Raw genomic sequence first — 27,737 nt, forward strand, 5'->3', positions numbered from 1 at the left:
GATTTGGAAATGTTTCTTTTTTTTCAAACAAGGCCTAAAATCCCTGCATCTAGAATAATTTCTCTAGGTTTGGCAGCACTGCCTAGAAATACCCAGCACGCAACATTATAAAAAAAAGGCATGCAAGATGGATGACCAATGTTGTTCTGGGATGAAGATACACAACAAAGTGTGTAAACTGTTTTCAGAGTTTAGATCATAAAATGTTGTCCATCTTTATCGAGGGCAAATTAAGTAGGCCTGAGCAACCGCCATCAAAAATGTCAAAACCCATGACGTCATGGCGACATTATGCAGGATCTTCGTGGCAGCATTGCCACCAGTCTTAAGTAGCATATTTTCTGGCTTACTAATTCCCCTCTCTAAAGGTAACATCATTTTTTATATATTTTTGCAGCAATGCAATTTATTCATGCAGCTCAACTTATTCTCTTCAGTATCTCTTTCGTTTCTTGCCACACAAGCTCTCGGTGACGTCATTGATTCTAACAGCATTACTCATGCATAATTAACAGTTACTAGTAAAGAATGATTAGATTGTATTTTGAAGGAACTGAACTTAACCCAAGAAATTTTGAGAACATTTCCCATTTCGTTTGATAAATGACTCAAGTAAAAGAAATAAGTTATGACGTTAAAGGGATATACCAGTAGTGACATGCTGGCACGAAATTCAAAAAAGGAACATATGGCTTCTGGTTTCTCCACTAACAATGAACCTTTATGGCCAAGACGCATACTATTATCAAATGATTCAGTTTTGCTCTTTAGCTGCTGTCGTAGTTTAGGGCGAAAAACAAAAGAAAAACCTGAAGTGCCACCCTAAATAGCAATAGCCATCCCAATGATTACGGTGATGAAACCCTGATGATGATAAGACGGCTAATGCGCAGTAAACCCAGGATTCCCTCTTGGGTAGGGCCCTGGTACTGCTCTCCCTATTGTCACCTTCTGCCATGACCACACAATGACAACATTGGTTCAACACATTGCGGGTGGACACATCGACGGCTGAACAAACCTGTAACACTAACCACTAGAAATCCTAAAGGCTCAGAAAGAATGGAACAGTAAGGCACACATTTCTTGAACTTTGAATGTAAGATGTGCAACATGTTGCAACTGTAAATAGATCCACTGAGGTCAAGTTTATGAAATGAAGCTTTGGACAGAAGCTATCCTCTGCAATCCATTGGTTAATGAAATTCGTAAACAAAATTTACCTACGCATACCAGATCCTCATTCGATTCAATAATGTAGGTGATGTGAATGAAAAGCAGGTGCCAGACACACAAAAGCTCAAAAGAAATGGAAGCCACTTCATTGCATTTATTAGATGCTTCTATTTTCTCTGCTTCTAGCTCTTGTTTCTATTGTCTTTTTTTGTGTCTTCACTATTTTAGTAACAGACATCATTGACAGTTGGATGAATGAGTGTTGTGGTGTAATTATTGGAATTTACTGATGTCTTGATAAATGATATGCAAAAAAGACTGCATGTACAATGAATGGCTGTCACCAGTGGTTTAACCGAGACATAGAAACTTGTGATACACTTTAGGATGGTCACTTGCATACAGGACACGAAAAAATAATAATAAAAAAGACAGGCTCCTGCGTTCTTTAATGAAAGTACTAAAGTGGGATGCCTATTACAAAACAACTAACGAAATAGGCAGTGCCTCTAGCAAACAGTGGAAAAACCACTGCAGATCAGTAGTTGGTGTCCCAGTAGTGCCAGATGTCGTAAGAGACCTTAGGGTCAGCGTGCGCAAAGAACTCGTCAGCGACGGGGTCAATGTGAGTGTCAGGACTGATTGTCTTATATATGGGCTCTCCAAAGTAGGTGCCCACTACCCAGCCAGGGACATTCTTCATCAGCTCCCGCTCCTCCTCGCGGTTCTTCTTCAGCTGCTTCAGGAACCTGCCAAAGAAATAACTAAATTACACTCTCTTTCCATCACAGAAAATTGCAAATTCAAGTTGCTCAAAAGCTAAATTCAAAAGCAACACCGAAGACAACTGTGTACTTCATTTGTTAGCCTCGGAAAATATTATGACAGATTGTTTACTGCAGGCTTTATGCTCATTTCAGGGACCACTAAAGAGAAACATTATACCAGTTTAGACTCTCAAAATTCAATTTTGGTTAATATTGTGGTAAGGTGTAATTATTAGATAAGAAAATTAAGGTCAAAGTACCAGTGTCTAAATTTTGTGCCAAAACCTGCAATTGAAATCTGCAACAAATTTCAATATATTTTCGTGTTTGGGCTGTTCTTCGTGAGTAAAAGTTCTTGACACTAGCTGACACAAGAGCCACTGACACAATCAGTGGCTCTTTTAGAGTACAATGTAGTCCACCTTTATAAATAAAAGTTTAACTAGACCGGAGCAGTGATTGTCAGCATCCCATGATGTTATCGTAAGCTTGTGCAAGAAGCTTAGGGCAGCTGTGCTACCAGTCTTTTGTTTTTAGATATTTTCTCGCTTACCAAGCCTCTTCTCACTACCGAAGCGACTTTTTTGGTATTAGAGAAGGGTAATACATAAGATACATAAGATAAGGGTAATAATACAGCTTGACTTATATTTTTCTGTAAGGTCCCTTTAAGTGCACACTCCCTTAAGGCTGAGAAAAGCTTTTTTGTACTTCTCATGCCCTTTATGACATATCAAGTACCAATAATGACAGGATATGCCAGCAGTTATTACACTGAATTAGAGTTGCAGCATGGCTAGGTAATATCAACTTAGAAAGCTAGCATGCCCAAGAATAGCATACCCAAGCATACCCAAGTATTTTTCTTGAAAGTCTACTGAATGCACATGGGTGGCTGACGTTAGGGATCAAGTCTCACATATACAGGCCACGGAAGGACCCCAGCTCACTAATTATTTCTTCATAGGTGGATACGAATGTGTGCTCGTACACCCTACCCTTGCGCAATTTTACTGCTACAGTCACCGACCGAAAATTCGGACATGCTTGGTAATTTGTACTTTTCTGTGGTACCGCTGTTCTCCCCATAATAGACGCCATACATAACAACGACTGAAATTTCGGACCATCTAGGGCTCACGATTCAATTTTTAGGACTCCGTACGCGCCAAACCTTTTGTTATTGTGGCTGTTGCCAACTAACGCCAGCGCAGCCACCAAACTGTTGTGAGAAGCTTTAGTCTCAGAGATCCTCAAGTATGCTCAAATCTCTGAGGCTAGCACGTCATTCGCATCGCCATCACCATTATTTCCTGGTTCCGTTGCTGCTTTTTATGTTTTTTTATGCAACTTCGACAGTAGGTAATATTGCGCGTGTCTACAAAAAACGGAGCATGGCACCGACTCGACCTTTGCAGCTGGCCCTGGTGATGAAGCGCTGCAAGTACAAGACGATGACAATGGTGCAGAAAGATGCTGTCTTATAGCTTGTACAGCACGGCTGGTCACATGTTGAGGTAGCCCGGGAACAGACTACAAAGCTAAGATTCTTGGAGCAACTGAGAAATGTCCTGCGGTCCAGAAGAAAAATCTCCTTCAAGCTACATACCCCCAACTTGAAAGAGGCTGTGAATACCTATCTAGGCACCGTGGTTGCGCAGCGCATTCCCATATCTGGTGACCTGCTGAAGCAAACAACCGAGACCCTAGCGCAACAGATGGGAATCATATGCTTCAAGTTCTGTGACGGCTGGCTGTGCAACATTAAAAAGCAATATGACCTCATCTCCAAGAAAATGTGCGGCAAAAGCGGTGCTGTGGAGAACAGGTTGGTCGGGAATTACCGCACCGACAAGCTGCAGGCCTTGTTAAGCCGCTCAGACATCTTTAACTGTGATGAGACCGGACTGTTTTACAAGCTTCTGCCAGAGAAGACGCTTGCCGTTTCTGGAAATCCTTGCCATAGTGGGAAGCATAGCAAGGAAAGGGTTAACATTCTTTTAGGCGCAAGCATGTCCGGAACTGAAGAGCTAACGCTTTTGGTTATTGACAATGTTTGAGGCACAAAAGCACAAGGTGCTGCTCTTCGTTGAAAACTGTGGTGCGCATGGCCTAATCAATAATTTGAAGGCAACTGAAATTGAATTTGTGCCATCAAAGACCCCGAACAACTTCCAGCCCATGGATCAGGGCATCATCAAGCAGCTGAAAGTGTTGTACCGCTCACACCTGCTATATTGCATGGTGCTGTGCTCTGACAGTGGCAAAAATTACAGTGTGGATTTGTTAGCTGTTCACATTCTTGCCGATGCCCGGAAGGCCCTGACGGCAGGCACAGTCCACCACTGTTTCCACCACGCAAGATTTGTTGCCAGTGTTGAGTTGGATGCTGGAATGCAGGACCCTGCACCTTGCTGCCGGCCACTATGCCGGACATGAGCGGAGGTGAGCTGATTGAAGATCTACGAAGCAGTGACATGCCGATTCCGGCCACAGTGATCTTTGGAAACTTCGCTGATGTGGACAGTGCCACAGTGTCCTGTGCCGAAATTAATGACAAGGAAATTGTTAATCAAGTAGTTGCACCCTTGGGAGACAGCTCTGACTCTGAGGAGAGTGTACTGTGTACTGCGGGGCCACTGAATGGGGAATTTGCGCAAGCCCTCATGGTGCTTTCATTGTGCTTCAGTGAGGACATGACACTTGCCCCCAATTCAAGCAGACTTGGTTCTATGCAAGCGGAATACCATTCAACAATGCATTGAACAGTTTTTTTTTGGTCTCAGGTGCTGTAACAAATAAATAAGTAAGTGTTTGCTCGCTGAATTTGTATTTTCGGACATTCTATAGTTTAGACTGTTTCGCGATCCCCGCAAAGACCGAGTTATTGGTTGGCGACTGTATTTGTATGGTTTCATTCACCTTCCATGTGTGGATTTATGGTGCTATCTACAGTCCAGACTGCAGTACACCACAGTAAACCATGCAGTAATGAGCTCAGCTCGTTTTTCGCATGAAGATGTTAATCACAATGCTTCTTGAGAAAACTGCTAAAGCAGCTTGTTTATTAATTAAGGCAAGAGCCTCAAGCGGCTTATGGGTCCAAAAATCCGATGTCAAGAATTATCGAAAAAATTAACAGTCCAGCGTTATGGCACCAAAATTGATGGAAGTCGAGTCCACGACCTTTGGTATGAATAAATGCTAGGTTAATCAAGGCACAGTTAATTAAGATATAGTTAATTAGGCCATACGAACCCACAATCTTTGGTGGCACTTGAACCAACGACATTTGGTGTTAATTAAGGCAAAGTTAATTAAGGCACCTGAACCCATGACATTTGGTCGGAGTTGAAACCTCGACCTTTGGTGGGACCAAAATTCAATGGCCCCAAAATTTATGATGCTACCATTGATGGTCGAAACCACGACCTTTGGTGTTAATTAAGGCACTTGAACCCAGAACCTTTAGTGAGAGAAAACAAGGAATAGAAAGTAACAATGCATTTGAATGAGAATGACAAGTAATTTAATAAATGTCTTGTGAGTGCACAGGCTTTCGCCTTCATTCTCTTTAGCGTATTCTAAAGTGACTGTCAACTTTTCTTGCATGTTTTGATCCATTACATACATAAATATGGCATAAGTATGCATGCTCTCTTTCACAAAAGATGCAATAAAACACAACTGCACTCATATGTGGCGTGGTCAACAATAAGTGTGTATGCATCAACAAACAATGTGCTTGTTATAGACATTTTACTGGAAGCAGTTCACACAAGTGCCAATTGAGTTTGCCAGCTGTCTCCTTTCTGCATTTCATGAATAAATTAAGCCTTTCGACCCTGGCAGAGCAGTGCATAGGTAACCTGCACAGAATGCCGACTACAACATGCACCCAAAGCTGTAATTCACTTGAGTGTTCTCTCAAATGAGAAGTTTCAGAAATAGTGAACCCACGCAAAGTTCACAGAACCCTACTGCGCCAGGGTAGAAGAGAATCTCCCGCCAAGTCTTTACTATATCCCCTGCGTCATCTTCTTTCTAAAGCTCTCAGATTTCTCCAAACATAACAAGAACGGGAGAACAGGAGGCAGACAGTTTCGGGTTAGTACCCCTCCAAGGTCAGATGAACGTAGAGAGGCTGCAGAAGAAACACCAGCACATGTGAACCGTTCATGACTACTGCTCCTTCGTGTGCGTAATCAGTTTTATGCGATGAAAACAGGGGTTTGTAACATGTTTCTTCGCATTAAAAAATACCTGACAAATTATTATGTAACTGTGCATTTTTGTTCAATGGCGAGCCACCGTGACCTGACTGTCGTGAGTCACTGGCAAAGCACGTTCGAATAGGTGAAGACGATGCTGACACGGTCGGTGAAATGGAGATAGACACATGATGCGAGAAGCGTGCAAGAAAAAATGAAGCAAAAGGGGATGAAGGTGGAGGAGCTGGCATTGCTGACGTTGATGAGGAGCAAGGCAGACGCATCTCCAGCTGTGTTCTGGAGATGGGAAGCGGCAGCTTTGAGGACCAGGGACTGGCGAGGGGATGTCTGAGAGCTAGCCGGCGACAGCTCCAGCTCCTGAGCCCCAACGACGTTGCCGTGGAATTGCTCCACGGCCCCAATCCAGCCCCATGCTGCCGGGACCAGCCGCTGCCCAGTGCCACGGAGGCACTCGCTTGGACATGTCAGCGGCACAACGGCTGACTGAACCAGACCGCGTCCTGTACCATGCAGGTCTCTGAAGAGGACAACTCCCTCATTCACAACGAATGTTGTCGCCTACGCCATGTTGGGCCTACGCCATGTTAGAACTACGCAGGTCGACATCTTACGCCATGCTGGGCCGACATTCACCACTACTCTGACAGTGAGAACATTTGGTTTGTATGGACAACATCTCACTTGGCAAGTCAAAGCAGGAACAATATACAGCTAATATCTAGTTTTTTCTTTCTTATGTATATAGCTAGTATTATGGATGTCTTGTAAGTGTATACGGTTTATGCCATGTGAGTTTCATTTACTGTTCAGTTGTTTTGGGTTACAATTGTTTCATGGGATAAATTTAACGTATTTGCATTGTGTTCCTGTACATTTCTGGAGCACTAAAATTTGTGACAATTGGTGAGCCTGCCAGGATTTACTTCCAGCCATGTCCCAATCTTTAGTGGTCTATAGACGAACTGGGATAAGATTAGAGCCACGATTCGCGAAATCAAGCTGACTATGGAGCAAGGCCTCCGACTAATAGATGAGGAAAGGAAACGCATTCATGATGCTAAAGTAGCTGAATGCGAGGCACTTCGCAAAGCTCATGAAAGGCGAAAAAAGTATCTAGAAGAACGGATACAGACAAAGCGAGAATTATTGCCTGCTTTGCATCAAAGGAACAGGGTAGGGCTAAGATGCCAGAAGCAGTCAACATGATTCGCAGCACTCATAGCGCAACTGAAGGGAAGCCTGGCACATGTGAGCTATGGATACAGAAGAATCCCTGTGAATACAAGCTAGTGACCAGCACGGAAGACGTTTTTCTGGCACAGACGAACACAAGTGCAGAAGTTTCACGAGTGGTGAGAAAGAAGTGTGCATGAAGTAAGCAATGACAGCAGACAGAGAGATTGAGTGAGTAGAGAACACAGCGAAAGAGAAAAGAAACATGCGAAAGAGAAATAATCAATAGAAGAAATACGTCCAGGAAAGGTAAAAGAGGAAGAAGATCCACAGAAGGTCGAAAGTAAGATTACGTAATGAAACACGTGTGCTTGAGAAGGTGTGGTGGTCAATGAGAAAGAAAATGAAGCCGGAGTTAGTAGATCAGAGCCATTCAGAGCTGTATAGGAAATGCGGAGGCATAGGAGAGAGAGGAAAGTAGATAGAAAGTAGAAAATCATGGAAATATCAAAAGCTGGAGAAAAAAAGAGTGTAGACTTTTTGAGTAGAGCGACTTAACGTCCTAATGGTAGTTGATTCTGCAGATAACAAGCAGTGTCTATTGCGTTTTTCTGTGGAGAGAGCTGTGTTAAAGTACATTTAGGAGATTAGTCGTTGGGTGCCGTGAGGTAATATATGGACAGAGGACGTGAAGTGGTGTTGTCATGATTCCTTGTAAACTTGGTGCAAGAAGTCTGAGGTGTGCAATGAGCAGTTTCTTGTGCAAAAAACTCTTCAAATGGGGGCCCATGTCACGAGTCATTGACAGAGGATGTGCGAATATGTGACGAAGACGATGATACCTGTCAGTGAAATGGAGATGGACTCGTGATGAGAGAAGCATGTGAGAAAAAAAATGAAGGAAAAGGGAACAAAGGGGGAGGAGCTGGCATTGCTGACATGTATGAGGAGCAGGGCAGATGCATCTCTAGCTGTGCTCTGGAGAGGGGAAGCGACAGCTTCGAGGACCATGGACCAGCGATGGGATGTCTGAGAGTTGGTCAGTGACAGCTCCAGCTGCCGAGTTCCGATGACATCACCGTGGCAGTGCTTCATGGCCTTGGTCCAGCCCCATGCTACCATAACCGGCCGCTGCCAAGTGCCATGGAGGCAATTGTATGCTCACAACACCTGACTGGCCCAGACCACGTCATGTGCCACACGGGTCTCGAAAGAGAACAACCCCATTGCCCGCAACGGATATCGAAGCTTACGCTGCATTGGCACTACGCAGGCCGATGTCTTACGCCACGTCAGCCTGACATTCACCACTGGTCAGAACATTCTATTCTTATGGACGTGTCACTTGGCCAGTCAAAGTAGCAACAATATACAGCTAATATCTAGTTTGTTTTTCTTATGTACGAGGGCGAATCAGAAAGTCTTTGCCCCTATTTTTTATTAGCCAGAATGAAGTACATACAGGTAATTACAAATATATGTACTAGTCTACGTAGCTTACGCTATTTTTCCACATAGTCCCCACACCGGTTCAGAACTTTGTCCCATCGCAGCACTAAATTTGAGATGCCTCTGTGGTAGAATCCAGTCTTCCCAAACACTCATTGTCAAGCGAGTCTTCGCGGGCTTTTGCAAACTCACAACACCACCACCTCACACTTCTGAAAGCGAAACACCCTTCCCCATACATGGGTTGCATTTCCCTGTAGATTTTGATGGGCGTTCGTCCCTTGCTCCATAGCAAATGAATCACACTTCATTGCTTGTACACTCTGAACATGCACAACCGCCATCTTTAACTGACAGAAGCGCCGTGCGGCGGAGCTACCAACAGATAGGGCCAAACCGGTCCAAGAAAGGTCTGCTGAGAATGGATATGTTGACTTTGCATTTACAGCTGCAATTTGGCTATAAAAAAATATTGGCAATGACTTTCTGATTCGCCCTTGTGTATGACTAGCTTTGTGGATATCTCATGCGTGTCTAGCGTTTACATCGTGCGAGTTTCATTTGCTGTTCATTTGTTTTGGGTTACAGTTGTTTCGGGAGATAAATGTTCTTTTACATATTTGCATTGTGCTTCTGTCCATTTCTGGAGTACTGAAATTCATGAATGTGACCGTGCCCATGTCTGGTATGGGTGGATAACAGCACATGTTAACGGGATAATGTTGGTGGATATATAGTGGTTGAATGTTGATATAATTTGACACATACACTTAAGTAAGTCTGAAATGTTTCTCGCTGATATCAGCATGTATTGAATATACATTCAAACCTTGCGATAATGAAAGCCCTCAACAATGAAATTCTTGCAACAACGAAATATTTCGGAGTTCCCAGTGGAGGTACATAGGAGTACATGTATTTCATATCCCTCAACAACGACACATCTTCTACCAGCAGCCCTCCGACAACGAAAATTTCTGCCGTAGCGGGTCGTGAGTTTACTTAACATAACATCAAAAGTGAAATCCTAATCAAAAATGTGCTAAAACGTGTTTTTTAATCACTTTAGAAACTTGTTTGCTGCCACCTGTTGCTTGCTTAGAGGCTAGTTGTAGCGCATAACTCGTTCTTGCTGGCAACCATACGATGCCATACGATGCGGCATCCTGCTGCGACTCTGACAGAAGCGGCCAGGTGACTTGTTTCGTACCTCTCGTTGTCCTCATCGTGCTTGACCATTGTGTGCGGCAGTAAGTCTTGCAAAATGCCTCCTCCAGTTAAGAAACGCAAGTTTCTTACGCTCTTAGAGAAATCTGAAATCATTGTGGAAGCAACCAGAAAAAAGAAGATGGATATCGCTGTCAAGATCGGGATACCATGCAGCTCCCTGTCGACCATTTTAAAATCCAAAGACAGCATCTTGGTGGCGCTGGAGAATGGAGCAAGTGGGGAGCACATGACTGTGGCCGCTCCGGTTTTTGAAGACGTGGACCAGGCTGTGTACAAGTGGTTCCTGGAAAAGTGTGCAAACAGCATACCACTGCCTGGCAGATTGTTGCAGCAGAAAGCATTCGCCGACTTTGTATGCCTTCTGGAGCACGGTGACTTTAAAGCGTGCGCTGGCTGCCTGAGCCGTCTTAAAGCATGATACAACATCGCCGCCACAGTGATTTCTGGAGAATGCACAAGCGTTAACAAGGAAGACGCAGTAAAGTGGATGCGAGACGCTCGAGAAGCCATCACGGAAGAGTGTGAACCCTGTGACGTACACAACACAGATGATGCGGGATTGTTTTAGGAGATGCTTCCGTCGCGGACGCTAGATTTGAAGGGCCAAAAATGACAGGGTGGTAAGCAGAGTAAGAAGTGGATAACAATTCTCTGCACAAACATGGGCGGCTCCGATAAGCGTCCGCTCCTCATCATTGGCAGGAGCAAAAAGCCACGATGTTTTAAGGCGCATGGCAGGCTGCCCGTTGAATACACGGCCAACCAAAAATTGTGGATGACATGCGCTAGCTTCGCCACCTGGCTGGAAGCCTTCAACGTCAGCATGCGAAGATCAGGCAGGACCGTGTGCCTTTTCGTGGACCACTGCGCTGCCCATTATGTTAATGCCACTTCTACGGACGTCCATCTGGTATTTTTCCCAGCGAACTGCACCTCGGTCCTCTTGACCAAGGGGCCAACAGAAGCTTGAAGTGTGCCTACCATCAAAGGTTTATGCAGAGGATGCTGCTGAACATCGAGTACAAATGCACGACGGAGGTGGACTTTTTCACGGCCCTAGAGATGGTTGCTGCAGCAAGGATGACAACAAAAGCGAGCGTGATCAAAAACTGCTTCGAACACGCGGGCTTTAATAACCAGCAGGCATCGGCTACATCGTCAGACTCTGAGCGACCAGCAGAAGATGGTAGAAGTGTGTCTGCTGACGCAGGCGAACTTTCCACACTGAGCAAGGCATGGGTCTAAACAACTTCCTGTCTGTCGATGATGACTTGGTCATCCATGAGGAACTAACGGATGACGCCATAGTCAACAGCATGCGGGGCACTGACGACAGCGATGATGGCGACGAAACCGTGACCAAGCAAGCGAGCCTGTGAGATGTGCTCGACGCACTCGACACCGTGCGGTCATTCCTCACGATGCACGATGATGACATGGTCATGCAACATATTCTGAGTTGTGAGGATCGAATGTTAAAACTCCTCCGAGGCCTTGGAGAGCAGACCAAGATTCAAGTATTTTTTCAATAAAACGTGAGTCCTCTGTTATGTAGCACCTTTTTTGTCTGCCTTCTCTCATTTTCGCAATAACGAAATTTTTGCGAGAGCGAAAAAAATTGCTGTCCCCGACGATTTTGTTATTGCAGGGCTCAGCTGTATGCTTGTTATAAATATAGCACATAATGAAGGTATTTTTGTGTCGAATGCAATGCTGTTGCAACCGGGTTTGACTGTATTTCTTTGTATGTTTCTCAGACTTTGGGCAATTGTGGGAACACATGTATTCCCCCACTATGAGCACACTCAAACAGCAGAACAAGGGCCGTGAGAGGTGCCATTATGTAGGACTCTAGATTAATTTTGACCACCCTAGGTAAACAGGTGCTACATGACAATGACATGGCACCATGCCACTTCTGCCAAGCATATACACTATGAATATTAACCAATGTGTAAATCCATGGCCTGTCAAATATAATTGAAAACTGCAAACCAGAGAGCCAAGAAACGAAATCTGCCACTGCTAAAAGCCACTGTCCCAAAGTTGTCCAAATCAGCCTGGCAGTATCCAGATCCTCGTTCTACAAGCTTGGCTGCAATAACTTTCACCATAAGTTTCACCCAGCTAGCCAAAGTTCTGTTGAAGATATTTACATTAACGGCTGCTGTGCCTTGGACAAGCTCGGTTCGTCCATGCATTTGTGGTAAAAATGGCGAGACTATCAATTTTCTAGCAATGCCTTGGATGAAATGGTTTCATATCAGTGCCTTGATGTGCTTCTGGTAGATGGCGGTACATATTCTGTGGAGCAGCACAAGCAGGTGTGAGGTTATTCTGATGTAGGAATATTCGGTTGTATGTCGCCTTGAAGAAGACAAGTCCACTTGTTGAAATGTTGGCTCCTGCTTTCACCTTGTTCTCGTTTTGCTCATCGTCTTGAATTTCCCTCTCCTGCCTTCCCTGTGTTTTCCCTCTCTTGTAGGAAGTAAAACAAGTTGGTAACTGGGGTCTTTAAAAAGGGTGCTGCTCAAACTTTGATGGCTTGTTAGCAAAAAAAGAAAAGCCGACTTAAGTGACGAATCGAGTTTTTCCAAAGGTGAAGTGTACTGTTCCTTGAGCGAAGAATCGAGCGATTCTGAGGATGTGTACTCTTCTTTGAGAGGAGACAACATCGATGCATTCAGCTTGCCTTCCGAGATTGAGAATGATGATGACATCGGCGCATCTGCCGATTTTAATGTCGCAAGGTAATGGTGTGAATGCAACATAAACGAAGCCCCTGCATGCCCACCTCACTTCCATGTTTTTGGCATCTCCTGGTAATATGTTTGATGTGGAGGACACAGGTGAACTTTCGAGTTTCATACGCACTTTTCAGATGTATTGCACGGTATATGGTATAGTGCTGTTAAGCTTCAGTGTTGCAGGAATGGTTGAGATTTTGAATAAATAAACACTTAAAACATTGCCTGCAGTATTTTTTGCAAAAATTTATGCAATAATAAACATTTGGCCATCTTTAGTCAGAATCCAGGATAATAGCGTCGCATGAAGGGGTTAAGGAGAGACTTTAGCTTGGGGCCAACTTTGATTTCCTTTTTCAAGTACTACTAAAATGCATGGAAAGCATCACATAAAACTGCACATTACAACTTCTGCAGGCTTTTTCATATGCATGCAGAAAGGCATGGTTGAACAAGAAGACAACACAAACGCTGTCTGGCAACTGAAGGGGCTAACTTTCTAGCTCTTTCCACACCATTTTTTTCTTTCTCCTTTTATTTCTTTTTTGTTAACTTCTGCATATTTTTCAGGTCTTCATGCAACAGCATGTTTTACCCTTTCATTCCTACCTAGCTACATAGAGACCGTCACGATCCTTGGCTGCTCCCCTCCCAATTACTATTCAGTGGCAGCTCGCTGCCATGCCACACTGCACATTTCCCTCAGCCATTTTATCCCTCATGCCTTTCTGGCTTATAGGACTACTGACATGACGATTTATCAATATGATTGTTTTACATCAAATGAACACCTAAACCCTTCAAACCTTAGCAAAAATACTGAGAAGTGCCAGGAGATTTTAAATAGTGTCCTCTGAGGCTTGTTTCTACGAACTACTTTCGGTTTCCGAACATAAAGGGTAGATACTTTGTGCCATCTTGATCCACAGGCTCGCTTTGTTCCTGTTGTTGCTGCAGCTGCTACAAGCGAGCGTAGCCTAGAGAAATGCAGGTAGTGTTCTAGTTTTTTTTTTCTTTTCCAAGAGCAATGCCATCATACTTAGGTTTAGTGCTTTGCAAAATGTCAAAATAATGTTGATAACACCTGGTCCAGCACCGTGTGATGACTTCAGTATCAAATTAAAATATGTGTTTCCCAAACTTTCATACTAGCTAACTGCAATAATTTTACATGAGAGAAGCAGCTTCCGCTCCCAGTGCCTACAACCCCAATCGCATTTGTCTTGCTCTTGAACACAATTTACTGGTTTCTGTATAGTCTACTAGAATACTGGGAAGTGTGCTGTCCATGTTGCAACAGAATGGAGGCGAGGGTGCCACCGCAGAGATGACAGTCGCGGTGGGTGCTGTTCGCAGCACATTCGCTGTACAATTTGTGCCTTCATGCTTCGAGAAAACTGCCCCGCCTTGGTGGGGGGAAAAAAAAGCCTGCACAGAGTTTGTTTTCCTACAGATTGGTTTTTGTGCAATTCAAGGAACTGTCATAATACAGTCGACTTACATCATTTCAATGTTTAGACTGCCATGAATTTCGATGGGCCCAAACTTTTGTTATTTCAATCCTAAAATTGGCTTTCGCTGGATAATTAGAACTTGATCAGTAAACACGCATGTGCCTGACTCCTATGGTGACCCCAATCGCGACACCTCTCTAGTGGCAGTGTCTGTTTTGGCAGAGCTTAAGGGACAATGAATGTGTTGAACACATGCCATTTCTCTTCAAAATGCCCATTAACTGCATGCCCTAGGAATATTTTCAAGCAATACCCCTAGCTTAAAATGCCTGATTGTGGTATTTACCCGATTATAGCATGCGCCTTTCTTTATTAAACCTTTCCGGGTCAATGACATAAATATACGGCACCGTGAACAAGTCCAAAATAGTCAATGCCGTATATTAACGGCACTGTCTGTATGTTTAAAAAGCACACCAATTTCCTAATTTTTTTCTTTCTTGGCATGTGCTGCCACTATGTGGGAATACAGGGAAATTTTTTTTTCACACCTCCCTCTTGGTTTTTGCTGCATGGTTTGTTTTAGAGCTAGTTTGCTCCGGCATGTCTATATACTACTGCTCGCACATTGGTGCGCATGCGGGCAGTCTCGGCTTCTTGCACTTGCAAAACTGATGGCTATCTCGTTACTAATCGCTCAAAGGGCAGCCACCTGTTTCTCGCTCGTTTAGTGCTCACAGTGGTGAGCATAGGAAGTATGCTGCCGTGTATGCATTTCCTTTTCTTTTCTTTCTTTTTGGGAGACTCGCAATATTTAATTGCCTCTGGTTGGTGATAACATGAAGATTGGCGGAAGTTTGTCGCACATTTCGCTTTTTTGACGGGCACACAACCACACAGTTGTTTAGGGCGCGCTCACCTATGCAGTTCGATTAGACTATGGACGTAAATATTAGTGTAAGAGCAGGAGCATTTGAGACTTGCGAAATATTCTCGTGTGCACATATTCTAAGCCTTGAACTATAACAATGCATCAAATTTTTAATTCTTATAAGTTTATTTCCTTTCTTTATTGTTGTTATTCATGAATAAAGAGTACATATATACCAATGCAAAATATTTTTTTCGCACTTGACAGTCACTCTAGAAAATTTACGGTAAATTTTTTTCGGAATAGGTCCCTCCGAAGAATTTGGAATCTGCAATAAAATAAAATCGACCCAGGGCGGTCGCATATGGTGAAAAAAATCAACCCTGAAAGGGTTAAAGAGTATAGGGCTGAGAATTGCCACCGTGGTGCAATTGGACACGAAACCAAAATTGCCCTCACAGTGTTTGCATGCTTTACAGCATTGCAGGTTTGTATTGTAGAAAATCTGACTTTAAAAAATGGCCACCCGTTCTGCAACAAATATCAGACCCTTGCCCATTTTGCTTGCTAAAAAAACCAGGTGCATATTAGATTACTATTTTGTTTAGGAGCTTCAACATCATTTTTATGCTAGTTTTCTGCTCAGGACACATGGAAAGTACTGTGGCACCCGACTATACCGAACCCATTTACATCGAATTATTCTTTATATTGAACAATTTCTGAACACGGTATAGTTACAATAAGTATATATAGCAAAAGTTACGCTTACATTGAACAAAAATAGCAGCGACTCCCGATATAACGAACGTCAAGTGTCGGAAAAGTGCCCCCACAAGTTGGCTTCCCCTCATGGTGTAGGGAAACCCGGCGGCGCAGTTCTATCATACCGCTCTCCCTACCGTGACCGCGCTGCGTCGAACGAGCCATCGCCACCCCCTCTGCAAAAAATGAACCTGGCCCGCCCACAGCGCTTGCTCAGACAGCCAATCAGAGGCTCTTGTGCCCTTGTCATGTAAGATGGCGCAAGTGCGAGTTGTCTTGCTGCTTTTCGAATTCATTGTGTTTGTGCCTTGCGGGCCTTCTCCCGCAGTGTTGCCGTGATGAAGCGGCAGAATCCGCTTTTCGCAGTGAAGCTCAAAATCATAAATCAGGTTGAACCCAGTGAGAAGTCTGATGCCCCGCAGCGTGCAATATTCCGAGGAGCACTCTCAGCACAATCTTGAAGAATAAGGGGGAGATGGGGCTAAAGGGAACAAACTCGCGACCCAGTGCCCGTGGCGCCCGATGCGTACGCACGGCCGTGTACAAGTGGTTCATCCGAAATTGCTTCCGACTCCTTAGACAATGTGAAGTGCGTGCGTCACGGGCAGCAAAACTCCCCAGCAGAAGAAAATACAGGACTATTTCATGTGAAACTAAGCTGTTTCATCAGTGAGGTGATTTTATAAATGGTATGTGCTTTTATGACATCCAATTCTTTAGCAGGCTTATACTGAATTATGCTCCATATCAAACTGATAGGCGTTTTTTTTGTAAGTTCGATATAGCCGGGTTAGACTGTAGGTGCACGTTAGAATTGGTCAAGCACTTTTAAATGAATCAGCAGTGTGTTCTGGCCACTTTTCTGCGTATTGTTTAATTCGACTTGTTGCATAATTTGATTGATTTCATCAATCCCGTTGGGGTTGAATTAGCGGAAGTCGATTGTACAGGAGAGTGCCAAAATGACAGAAATGTGACAGGACAAGCCAGACAGGTCTCAAAGTTCCCAGTTGTAACAGTCGCTACCACTTGTGCGAAGTAAAGCCCCTCAATGACGTTTTCCATCAAAGGATGCATGAAGGGGTTTGATGTGAAGAACCTTGAGTGTGTTGAAATTCTTATGGTACTTCACGCATTTTCCAGGGGCGATCTATCAATGTATGTTTGCATCATGTACGTTTGCGCATTTGTATGAGGTGAGTCAAAGGCACATACTGAATAATGACAACCAGATAGACGTTCGAGAGCAATCACACAATGCAATAATGACTATTTCTGCACTCCGTACATACAATAATACCATATTAGCTCAAAAAACGGCCAAGTCAAAATTTCTGCAGCGCCTAACCATTTCCCATTAGTGCCACATATTTATTACCTTTCATCTCGAAGTAATTTTAGTACGCTTGTGCGAATAGTGCTTTTTTGGTTCGAAGCGAATAGTAATTCTTCTCGAATCATTTCAAAGCGAATACTTCGAATAGTAGCAAGTAAAAAAAAAAATGGCAGAGGGCTAAGGTCTGGGATTTATTCAAGGAAAGTAAACTTGATTATTTACGAAAATCTACAAACGTTCGTGCAAAAACACTAGCTGTTCCACATGCTGGAGTTTGAGGTGCTCTCTTCTGCAGCTTACAACGGCTCCTGCAATCGAAAAAAGCCTTTCACTTCTTGTCTGGGTGGCTGGTATCGAAAGATACCTACGGGCAGCTGCTACCAGGGTTGGGTAAAGGTGGCTGCCCTTGCTTTTCCACCACATAAGGGGGTCTTCGGACCGGGAAAGAAGGGAGGCCTTCAAGTGCCCAGCAACCTCATCCAAGATTGTACGGCTTGACTGATGATGTGCATGCAAACTGAAGTGTGTAAAAGCACTCCACACAGAGTCCCCTGATGGGTCTGCAGAGCAGGTGCTGTTCTCACTTGTTGCTGTACCATGTTGATCAACTGGCACAGTCGCTTCTGCTGCCGTTGTGAGTAGAGTGAATGCCCACTGCTTTGCGGGTCATTCAGCATAACAGACATCTTTGTATTTAGGATCGACAAACATTGCCAATGCAGGAAGGCGTGAAATCTTGATATCAGGGAACCTCGTCTTGATGCTACGCAAAAGGCTTGAGGCATGCAATGGTGCCTCACCACCTTCGGAAACTTGTTCAGCTAGAACCACCTCGGTACACTGCAACAGGGGAATGACTTGTGACACCATGGGACATCTGTCCCCAGACAGTTCAGTTGTGGCATGGTCAAGTGGCTTCAAGATTTGCACTGCTGCATTCATAAGCTTCCACTCACTTGCATTCAAGTTTGGAACTGCGTCACATTCTGAAAGTTCTACAGTGATGACCGTACGGAGCTTCACGAGCCTGGCCACCATGGCATGCTCACTGTTCCATCGCGTCAGGACGTCTTGTATAACCTCGAGAGGGTCCAGCTGCATGTTTCTCTGAATTTCCTGAAGCCGTCCTCGGTCCTCGGCACTCTGTTTGTATCTAGCCACAATCGCTCTGGCCTTAGCACAGAGCTGCGAAAACCCTGACCCTTCTCTTTTGGCGTCACTGATTCACAACCAAAGGGTGTGTCCGAAACACTGCACACCACTCCAGGACGACCGCACTACTGCAGAAGTTCCTTCCATTATCTATAACGACGAAGATTGGCACAGTATCGTGGGCTGGAAGTTCCCACTCCTCGATGACACCTGCGATAAATAGCCACAGGCTTTCTGCAGTGTGAGAGTCTGTCGTCTCTGTGCAAGCCAATGCATGCACGTGTTGCACGAAGTCACTGTCCATGACATGACAAGTTACACAAATGTAGCTGTCATTTGCCCGCAATGTCCAACCATCAGTTGTGATTGAAAGCAACTCCACTCCGCTTGCAAAAATGTCCCCGAGCTTCTTTTTCACCTTCTCTCTGCTTGGTGCGTAGAGGTCTGGAATAATGGCTCTCGAGAACGTTGCCTAAGACAGCACGGCATAATCCGGCATAGCGAACTTTATCATGTCGAGGAAACCCGGTTCTTCGACAATGTTGTAGGGGTGCATACCACGAGCTACGAAGCGAGCTATCATTTTTGTCATCTGTTGGGCTTTTGGGGCTGACGCTTTCATTTTTGTTTTTGAAACTGTCAGCTATGGATGGCTGTTGACCACTTGCCTTGCTTGCCCCCTTGAGCCTGGATGGCCTTTCGTGCGTCTCGCTTCTCTTGGTAGTCCTTGTGCAAGTATAGGTGTCTCTTTAAATGCGTTGCTAGGGTTGTTGTCATACTTGTCAGGGTCTTCAGGACTGCCTTGCATTTAAGACATCAAGCTTCAGTTCCTGGTGGAATCTTTACAAAAAAGTTCCAAATCGGATTGCTGGCCGCATGCAAGTCCCCCATGGTGCTCTCTGGAGTGGTCCAAGGCGGCTGGGATTGATCAAATGCCGCCGCGGCAGAGACAGAGTCGCCCACTAAACGCGGTATAATTACTTCAGTTTACAGTCAATGCTTGTGTGAACCGCTTGCTTGTCTGTGCCTCCTGCACTTTTTCACTACAGATCTTGACCAACTAGCCCATGTCTACACTTGTACAACTCTACAACTCCATGTCGGCAAGTTTACACGCGAATATTTGAACAACTCTAGCCATACAATCTATGAAATTGAGTATAATGGATTCAGTAAGAATAGATTCTGAGGTCGAGATGCGAAAGGGAGGCACAAGAAAGAATGGGCTTCAAAACTTCCCAATGTGGCTTTGTTTATAACACCAAGCAACCTTTTATACACATACAAACAACCTGACAATGAAATAACTCACTGGCCCACATGTTCTAAAGAAGTGAAGATGAATATGCTGTGAACAATGAATGCTTACATCCTGTCTCTCTCAGCAAGCAGAAGAGGCTGTAGTGCATTATGCCCATCAGCAGCTTCAATCTCGATCAACCTGGAATAAAAATACATAGTTCAACAAAATCATGTGTAGAGTGCACTTATAAATCATTAGACACAAATATTGTTTAGTTCAAAGAAATGTGCCAACGACAAGCAGCAAGTATGTTCTACTGATTAGGTACATGCTGCTGTCCTGTTGAAAGCTGACAATGGTGCATTTGAAAGATTCAAAATAGTGAAATGATTTTACAAATCATTCACAAACAAAGTACTGTTCAGATTACATCATGTGAACCAGAAGTGTAAGATGAGTAAACCTTAATGTTGTAAGGAAACATCATTTTGATGCCACTGCTATGTGTTTCAATGTGCGCAGACAAAGAAAGAAAAGAAAGAAAGAAACAAAATGAAAGGAGCATGGCATTCAGATAATTTCGGCAAAGGCTTCATGCTCCAGAAAAGGTCCCTCGCCAAACCAGTTAGCTGCAAGTGGCGTCTGATGTACAGTGAATCCTGGATTCGGGTCACGTTTAGAATACCGTATTTACTCGAACCTAATGCGCTATCTTTTTCCTGATAAGAAGAATAAGAAAATGGCATATGTGTTAGAATTGAGTAGGACCCTAAATCTGCATTTACCGTATTACTATCGGCATTTCAAAATGGCCGCCTCGTATGCGCTTCGAGCCTAGCTGCCGTAGCTTCCTCCATGTGCTGCAGAGCATGTGCTTAGATTTGTCCACCTTCTGTCTTCACGTTTTCTGCATTTGTTCTATCAGCATAGAAGTTCCCACTGCGAAGACACCCCGAGTTCATCATGATGCCACAATTAAAAGGAAGGTGATCACATGTGCGGACATTGATGGAAATCGGGCCGCATGACGGGTGTTTGGTGTTCCTGAATATTGCGTGTGGGTCTGACTCAAACAGAAGGAGAGGTGTTCTACTCCAGTGGTTGCTGCGTACAGCGCAGCCGCGTGAGACCTATATTGAAAGTGATCTATGATGGGGACAGAGTCTACGCGTCTAGGTGCATCGTGCTGTGTTCTCGTCGCTTAGTTCATGCTGAAGCGAGAGGCAGCACGAAGGTCACTTTGCTTGCTCCTGCAACCGCACTTCCTCACTCCAGCGTTTTGATAGCGAGTTTGCACGGTCATCGAGTAAGCCGTGCTCATGTTTGCTTGTGCATGCCGGACACCATCCTTCCTAATTTAGTTAGCAAGTGAATGTTTACGAGTTTATACGGCCAATAAAACTACTATTCTTACTTCGCACAGCTGTTTACTGCAATGAAACCTCAATCCTACAAAGACCACATTAATGAACTTTTCAAATTAATGAACTTTTCAGAAATCCACTGCTGACTTCTTATAGTTTCAAAGTAAAAATATTTCAGTACTACGAACTTCAGAATACAGAACTTTTCAGAATAGCAATCATTATTCAGTTCTCTTGTGACGTTAACCACGCCTCAGTACTACAAACTTATATTCCGAAATCATAAAATTCTTAGATTTCCGCGTATCCTTCACGGCAGCCGAAACAGTAGGCTAGCAGACGACAAGGTGCAGAGGATGGACACTGCGGCGCATGGGTTCGGAAAACCTGAGACGGCTCCCAAGAAAAAAAGAATGCAGACAAGTGGAGGCGACGAAATCAGGTTTTGCGAGCACATGCTCCACCTAGAAAAGTGTTGCTTAGCAACGGAGACGCGTCTGTTCCTTCTTTCACCCTTCTTTCTACGCATGCCTCTTTCTTTCGCACTTCTTTCTGCGGCTGTACTAGCTTCATGCATGGTGAAATGTAACCTCCATATTCGCGGGGATGCCACACGGTTGCACTTTGCACTTTCCAGACGCCGTTGCTTATGCGCGTATGCACTTTGACATAGTTCAGGTGTCTGCCTCGAGCGAGGCAGTCGTGGTGTCAGTGACAAAAAATGTGGAAAACAATAAGCAAGAAGCATTGCGCTATGGAGGTGACATGGAGCTACCTTTTTGTCGGTAGTTTTCTCGGTGTCAGCGTCTGTTTTGTGCGCGTCACTCTTATTACACAGTGCTTTGGTGGTGCATGGCAGAGGAATCTATGGAAAATAACAACACGTGCCGAGAGCCAACAGCAATGTTTTCGTCGATGGCTCATATGGTGACAACTTATGAACTGATAGATTGATGGGCGGAATGGTTAATAACGAAAAATTTACCGTGGTCGCCTGAAGTTTGTTATATCGAAATTTCACTGTAATTTGTTATTGCAATTGACGCTCTGCCTTTCAGGCAAAATTTCGACTATTTTATTCATTCCATGTTTGTGTATTGGGAGTAAATCTTTGTTTTTGCAAATGAGAGAAAGTTGTATTTCTATATGAAAGGATGAGGTGTGTGGTACTGTAAAAAACTTTCCTTTTTTTTAGGTCACAGAAAACAGGTGCGCGTTACAATCAAGGGTCCATTAGCATCAAATAAATACGGTAATCTGTTAATTCAGCCATTTTAACCCGTTCGCTGCCAAAGCCAGGGAATTGACGGGCGTACATGCAGTGGCAATGTTGCCGAAGCCGACGAATTGCCGGGCTGCCGATTTTAGAATTTCCTGAAGCTGTTGATAGACAGCAGCACTTATCCCCTTATCTGAAGATGCTTGGATACATTACCGATAGATGGCAGTACTGAGCTGTGTCATTCAAACGCACTTTTCTATGTTCTAGTTTTCTCTTTTTTTTGTGATGGTGTCTGGCAGCAGAAGGAATTGCAGCGTCTAGTGGACAGCGTGCTCTCTCCGAGCGTGAGATATTGGATATCCTCTCTGACAGCGACAGTGATGAGCAGCCTCAAGGCAATGCCAGGTGTGTAAGGCTAAAGGAAAAAAAAAGTGAAAGACGCTGGGAGTGCGAAAAGTGTAGTGCTGCTCTTCACATGCCTGAGTGCTTCAAGATCTTTCACAAGCTGAAACGCCTGTGACTTTAAAAAACTTCACAGAGTGAAGTGTGAATATTTCTCAACTGTCAATGAATGTATTTTGATAAGCGTACATAAAATATTTTGCTTAGGCGCTCATGACGTACAGAAACCTGAGCATGGGGCATGCGCATGTGTTTTCGGTGAAAAAAATTCACGGTACAGATGGCCTACACGCGCACGCGGTGGGCGGCAGTGAATGGGTTAAGCAAGCTTGTGGAACTTGTGAAAATAGAATCTCCTGCCCAGTTATGGCCGTTGCGGCTGTGATGCTATGCTTACAAAAATAGGATATGCCCAGTAGTTCCTTTGATCTTCTCTTTCTCTCTTTTCTTATGAGCAACAGCCATGCCTGGCTATAAATGTGTAAATTCTGAGAAATATGCGTAACAACAATGCCACAGCTTGCCAAAGTAAACAAAAAAAATGACAGAGGGCGAGTTAGGTAAGCAAACATCAGTGCAGACACATGTCATGTATGAGTTAAGTTGATGCTGCTTTTAATCCTAGACTAAACTAAGCTGTGAGTGCAGTGAAAGTGAAAAGCTGGGCTATTAATACGTAAGCATTTTTTGGCGAGTAACCCAGCAAGATCTGTCACGAAAAAAGTGTATCGCCTTGTATCTGCAAAAAATTAGTAAATTGTGAAGACCGTTAATCGTTAAAATAATGCGAATGTAGGTGACTGGTAGCTTTATAGGCGATAAGGAACAATTAAACCCTCCCTCTCAAAAAGAAAGAAAAGAAAAGAAGATTGATCAAAGAGAAAACAGTTCTCGTTAGGCACCTTGAAAGCTTACGTTCCTGCATTAAGGATGTGTGTGCAGAGAAGCCTGCTGTGGGGCTGCTGAGTACAAAAATAATAGTGATTGGTACATGTAACAACAACAACAACAACAACAACAACAACAACAATAATAATAATAATAATAATAAATTATTGGTGGCGTTAAAGAAAAAATAACTTTGGTTGGTTGGAGACGACACTAGCCGCAATCTTAAAAAGGTGTAGTGCATGTTCGCGCAAGCACACCCCACAACACCATACCGCACACCACGCCATATTGTGCACTGGTCCATGTGGACGCTGCCCAGCTAGAAGAAAAAAAAAAAAAAGACGGCTGAAAGTGGCATGACAAGCAGCGAAAGACACCAGGGAGACAGAGCACACTGCCCAGCTAGAAGAAGAAAATCGCCTGAAGGATGTGCCATGCAGCGTGGTGCCATCTCTTGAAGGGTCGAAAACCGGCCCCACGGAACTCATGGACTACTAGCATTCAAAGAGCACAGGCAACCCTGTCTCAGCACCAAAAGATGGCAATGAAGTGTATGGTGTGCTATATCTGCCTTTTGAACGTCGCTACTGGAAATCACAAATGAAACTTCAGTGTACTAGAATTTACAGCTTCAGTGATATTGTGAACAAACATTAGGAAGAACTTGGAAGCAATATTTTTTGTAACTTGTTTGGGCAGTAACAAGCGTACGTAATGTGGTCCTGTGCAAAGGGATGGGGGCCAGAGGCACCATTTTCTTGTTTTGACTGATTGCCCAGATGATCTTGTTTTGTTCTTGCAACTTGCCCGGATGTTCTCTTTACAGTGTTTGGATAGCAGCTCTGGCTTTTGGCTCAAGGTTAACTTGAAGGTCACCAACAACGGGAGCTAAAAGCATTTCATGCTTAAAAATTCACTGTTTCACCTGAAAGGTGAAGCATCGATTGCGATAGCAAATTATTAGACAGTTATATGAAGTGAACATAGTAGTTTATCAGCCATATAAACTTGTAAACATTTGCTTACTAACTAAATTACAAAGCATGGTGTCACATGCACACAGGAAAACATGAACACATTTCGCTTGATCGCCACAGACACTTGCTGTTAAAATGCTGATGTGAGGAAGCGCAGCAGCAGCAGCAGCGAGCGAATTGACTTTCGTGCTGCCTCTCGCTTCAACGTGAACGAAGAAGCGAGAACACAATGCACACGCTATCAGCCTTTGGCACACCTACACTCTGCCCCTATCGCAGATCTCTTTTAAGATAGGACACGCACAGCCACGCAATACGCAGCCGCCACCAGAGTAGAACCCCTCCCCCGTAAGAATTATGGGGTTTTACGTGCCAAAACCACTATCTGATTATGAGGCATGCAGCAGTGAGGGACTACAGAATAATATGGACCACCTGGGGTTGTTTAACGTGCACTTAAATCTAAGTACATGGGTTTTTTGCATGTTGCCCCCATTGAAATGTGGCTGCCGTGGTCGGGATCCGATCCTGCGACCTCGTGCTTAGCAGCTCAACACCACAGCCACTAAGCAACCACAGCGGGCCCTCTCCCCTCCTTCCTGCCCGGTGCCTTGCGTGCAATAGAAGATGGCATGCTTCCTCTCCGCCTTCCTCCCTCGTGCGCATGAGATTGAGACACCATCCTCGGCTCATCCTCACAGCTTTCATTTGCACACACAGCATACGGCACGTCGCCACGATGTTATCGCACTTGGACTTTATACGGAAGATGACAGTGACGGTGGAAGTGCACCTGGAGTGTCCATATAATTGCTATCACAATAAAATGGAAAGCCAAAGCAAGTCTCAATATACATGCCTTCTATGCACTTCCTAGCAGCCACTCATCCTGTATAAACAGGATAAGCTGCTGTACAAAACACATCTGCACAAATACCATACAATCCACTGCTAAAATAAAGACTGTATAAGAATTTCATTACCTATTATAGCTTTATAAGTGAATACATGCAAACTATTGGTTAAGCATACCTTTCAGCATAATAAAAGTAGAAATCTTTCAATAATATTGGCTTTACTATCAGCTGAGTGGTCCCTTCAAGAGTGGACCATGCTATAAACAGTTTGCTGCTTTTACTTTAAATATTAGCATGTTAAATGGTGTTTTCCAATATCACATGCGACTATAGAGCAGCTTACGTCAGGACAAAGCCAAATCATAGTGATAACACTTGCTACAGAGGTATATAAAGTTTAAATTAAGACTGTTTCGAGTAAAATTTGATGTGTTGATCAACACAAAGCAGTTCCAGATTCTGCACTTGCAACAACCCAGAAAATTATCCATACTGCAGTCTTCTGTTGAACAGAGACAATAAATGTAATAACTGTGAGAAAAAACAAATGAATTATGGGTACATACAGTTGGTCAATCTGCAGTGTAGAGGTAGTTGGAAGGTTTTGAGCATTATAGGATTAAATAAGAACACTTACTTCTTCGTAACATACTGGTTCTTCAGCATGTACCACGAGAAGCCGGTAAAAGCTGCAAAGAGCCCGAACAGCCTGTACCCTGAAAATAAATGGGGGAAATGTGGTACTTCTTTGACAGGAGTATAACGAAGAGAAACTAACACTATTAATAATTATGGGGTTTTACGTGCCGAAACCACTCTCCGATATGAGGCAAGCCGTAGTGGAGGACTCTTGAAATTTTGACCACCTGGGGTTCTTTAACGTGCACCTAAATCTAAGTATACGGGTGTTTTCGCATTTTGCCCCCATCGAAATGCGGCCACCATAGCCGGGATTCGATCCCGCGAACTTGTGCTCAGCAGCCCAACACCATAACCAGTGGGCAACCACGGCAGGTCAAACTAATGCCTATGAGAGCTTGACAAAGACATTGTTCTAGTATTTATTTTTACAACAGCCTTTATCTTAATGGACAACATGGAAGCAATGGACCCTTTGATGAGTGTGTCTTCTAAACAAAATGCCTGTCCTGCATTAGCTTAACTTGGATTTAAAGTTCATCTGCAACAAATTTCACTTTGGGTAAATTAGTCATAAATCGGTAGTATATTGACACGTGTACTTAGATTTTATTGGGCGAACCTGTGCCCACAAAACAGGCTACACTTATAGCACAACGAAAGCGGCGAACACAGTCGGCGATCGTCGGAAATCTGATCAGCGGGTCAAGCGCGTCGGCTTTTATACAGAATCGTCGAATGTTCCAGACTAATCGTTGGGACCCGCGTGCCTTCCACAAAGTTCTACACCATTCGCGTCAGGCAAATAAATCAGATAACACAAGGTTCCGCGACAACAGACTGCGGATAGAAGCATCGATAACTTTCCAGAAACTTCGGATACATGCAAGCGCGTCCCGCGCTGTGCGATAAGATTTGTTAGACGGCGAAACGTGGTCGCCCGATAAATATAAGTACACGTGTCAATACCCCCCTCTTAAAAAGCATCGTCCCGATGCTACAAATATAAGAGCGAAACACAAAAGGACACTTATTAAACATAATTAACAAAACAACGAAATGAAACCAAGTCCAAAGGTCAGTTACGCGAAGTCCCAAAGTTCGTCAACGCTGGTGGTACGGCTTGAGTCGCACAACGTGGACAACTTCAGGTCTTGAGCGGCGTCGCTGTGACAGCGAAATGCCGTCTGGCACGACCTCATAGTCTAGTGCGCCAATACATCGGATGACCTTGTAGGGTCCGAAATAGCGTCGCAGCAGCTTCTCACTGAGTCCTCGCCGGCGTATCGGGGTCCATACCCAAACACGGTCGCCGGGCTGGTACTCGACGAAGCGTCGTCGGAGGTTGTAGTGTCGGCTGTCGGTCCTCTGCTTGTTCTTGATCCGCAGGCGGGCGAGCTGTCGGGCTTCTTCGGCGCGCTGGAGATAGCTAGCGACATCAAGATTTTCCTCGTCAGTGACGTGCGGCAGCATGGCGTCGAGCGTCGTCGTCGGATTCCTGCCGTAAACCAGCTTAAACGGCGTGATCTGTGTTGTTTCTTGCACCGCCGTGTTGTAAGCGAATGTTACGTACGGCAGGACGGCATCCCAGGTCTTGTGTTCGACGTCGACGTACATTGCTAGCATGTCGGCGAGGGTCTTGTTCAGGCGCTCCGTGAGACCATTCGTCTGCGGATGGTAGGCAGTTGTCCTCCTGTGACTTGTCTGGCTGTACTGCAGAATGGCTTGGGTGAGCTCTGCTGTAAAAGCCGTTCCTCTGTCGGTGATGAGGATTTCTGGGGCACCATGTC

General features: G+C 44.3%; 1 protein-coding gene across 1 annotated transcript in view; it reads right to left on the bottom strand.

The window, feature by feature from the left end:
- Nucleotides 1–1,593: 1,593 nt before the first annotated feature.
- The window catches only part of ND-B16.6 (NADH dehydrogenase (ubiquinone) B16.6 subunit), a 35,832-nt gene continuing 9,688 nt past the window's right edge, over nucleotides 1,594–27,737 (bottom strand). Inside the window, exons 2-4 of the mRNA XM_050194861.3 lie at nucleotides 25,946–26,024; nucleotides 19,722–19,793; nucleotides 1,594–1,925 (exon numbers count right to left, since the gene is read on the bottom strand). Of these exons, the coding sequence (XP_050050818.1) occupies nucleotides 1,715–1,925; nucleotides 19,722–19,793; nucleotides 25,946–26,024 (362 nt within the window). The 3' untranslated portion in view covers nucleotides 1,594–1,714. The remainder of the gene's footprint in view (nucleotides 1,926–19,721; nucleotides 19,794–25,945; nucleotides 26,025–27,737) is intronic.

This window comes from Dermacentor andersoni, chromosome 3 (genome assembly GCF_023375885.2).
Source record: "Dermacentor andersoni chromosome 3, qqDerAnde1_hic_scaffold, whole genome shotgun sequence".
Taxonomy (NCBI): Eukaryota; Metazoa; Arthropoda; class Arachnida; order Ixodida; family Ixodidae; genus Dermacentor; species Dermacentor andersoni.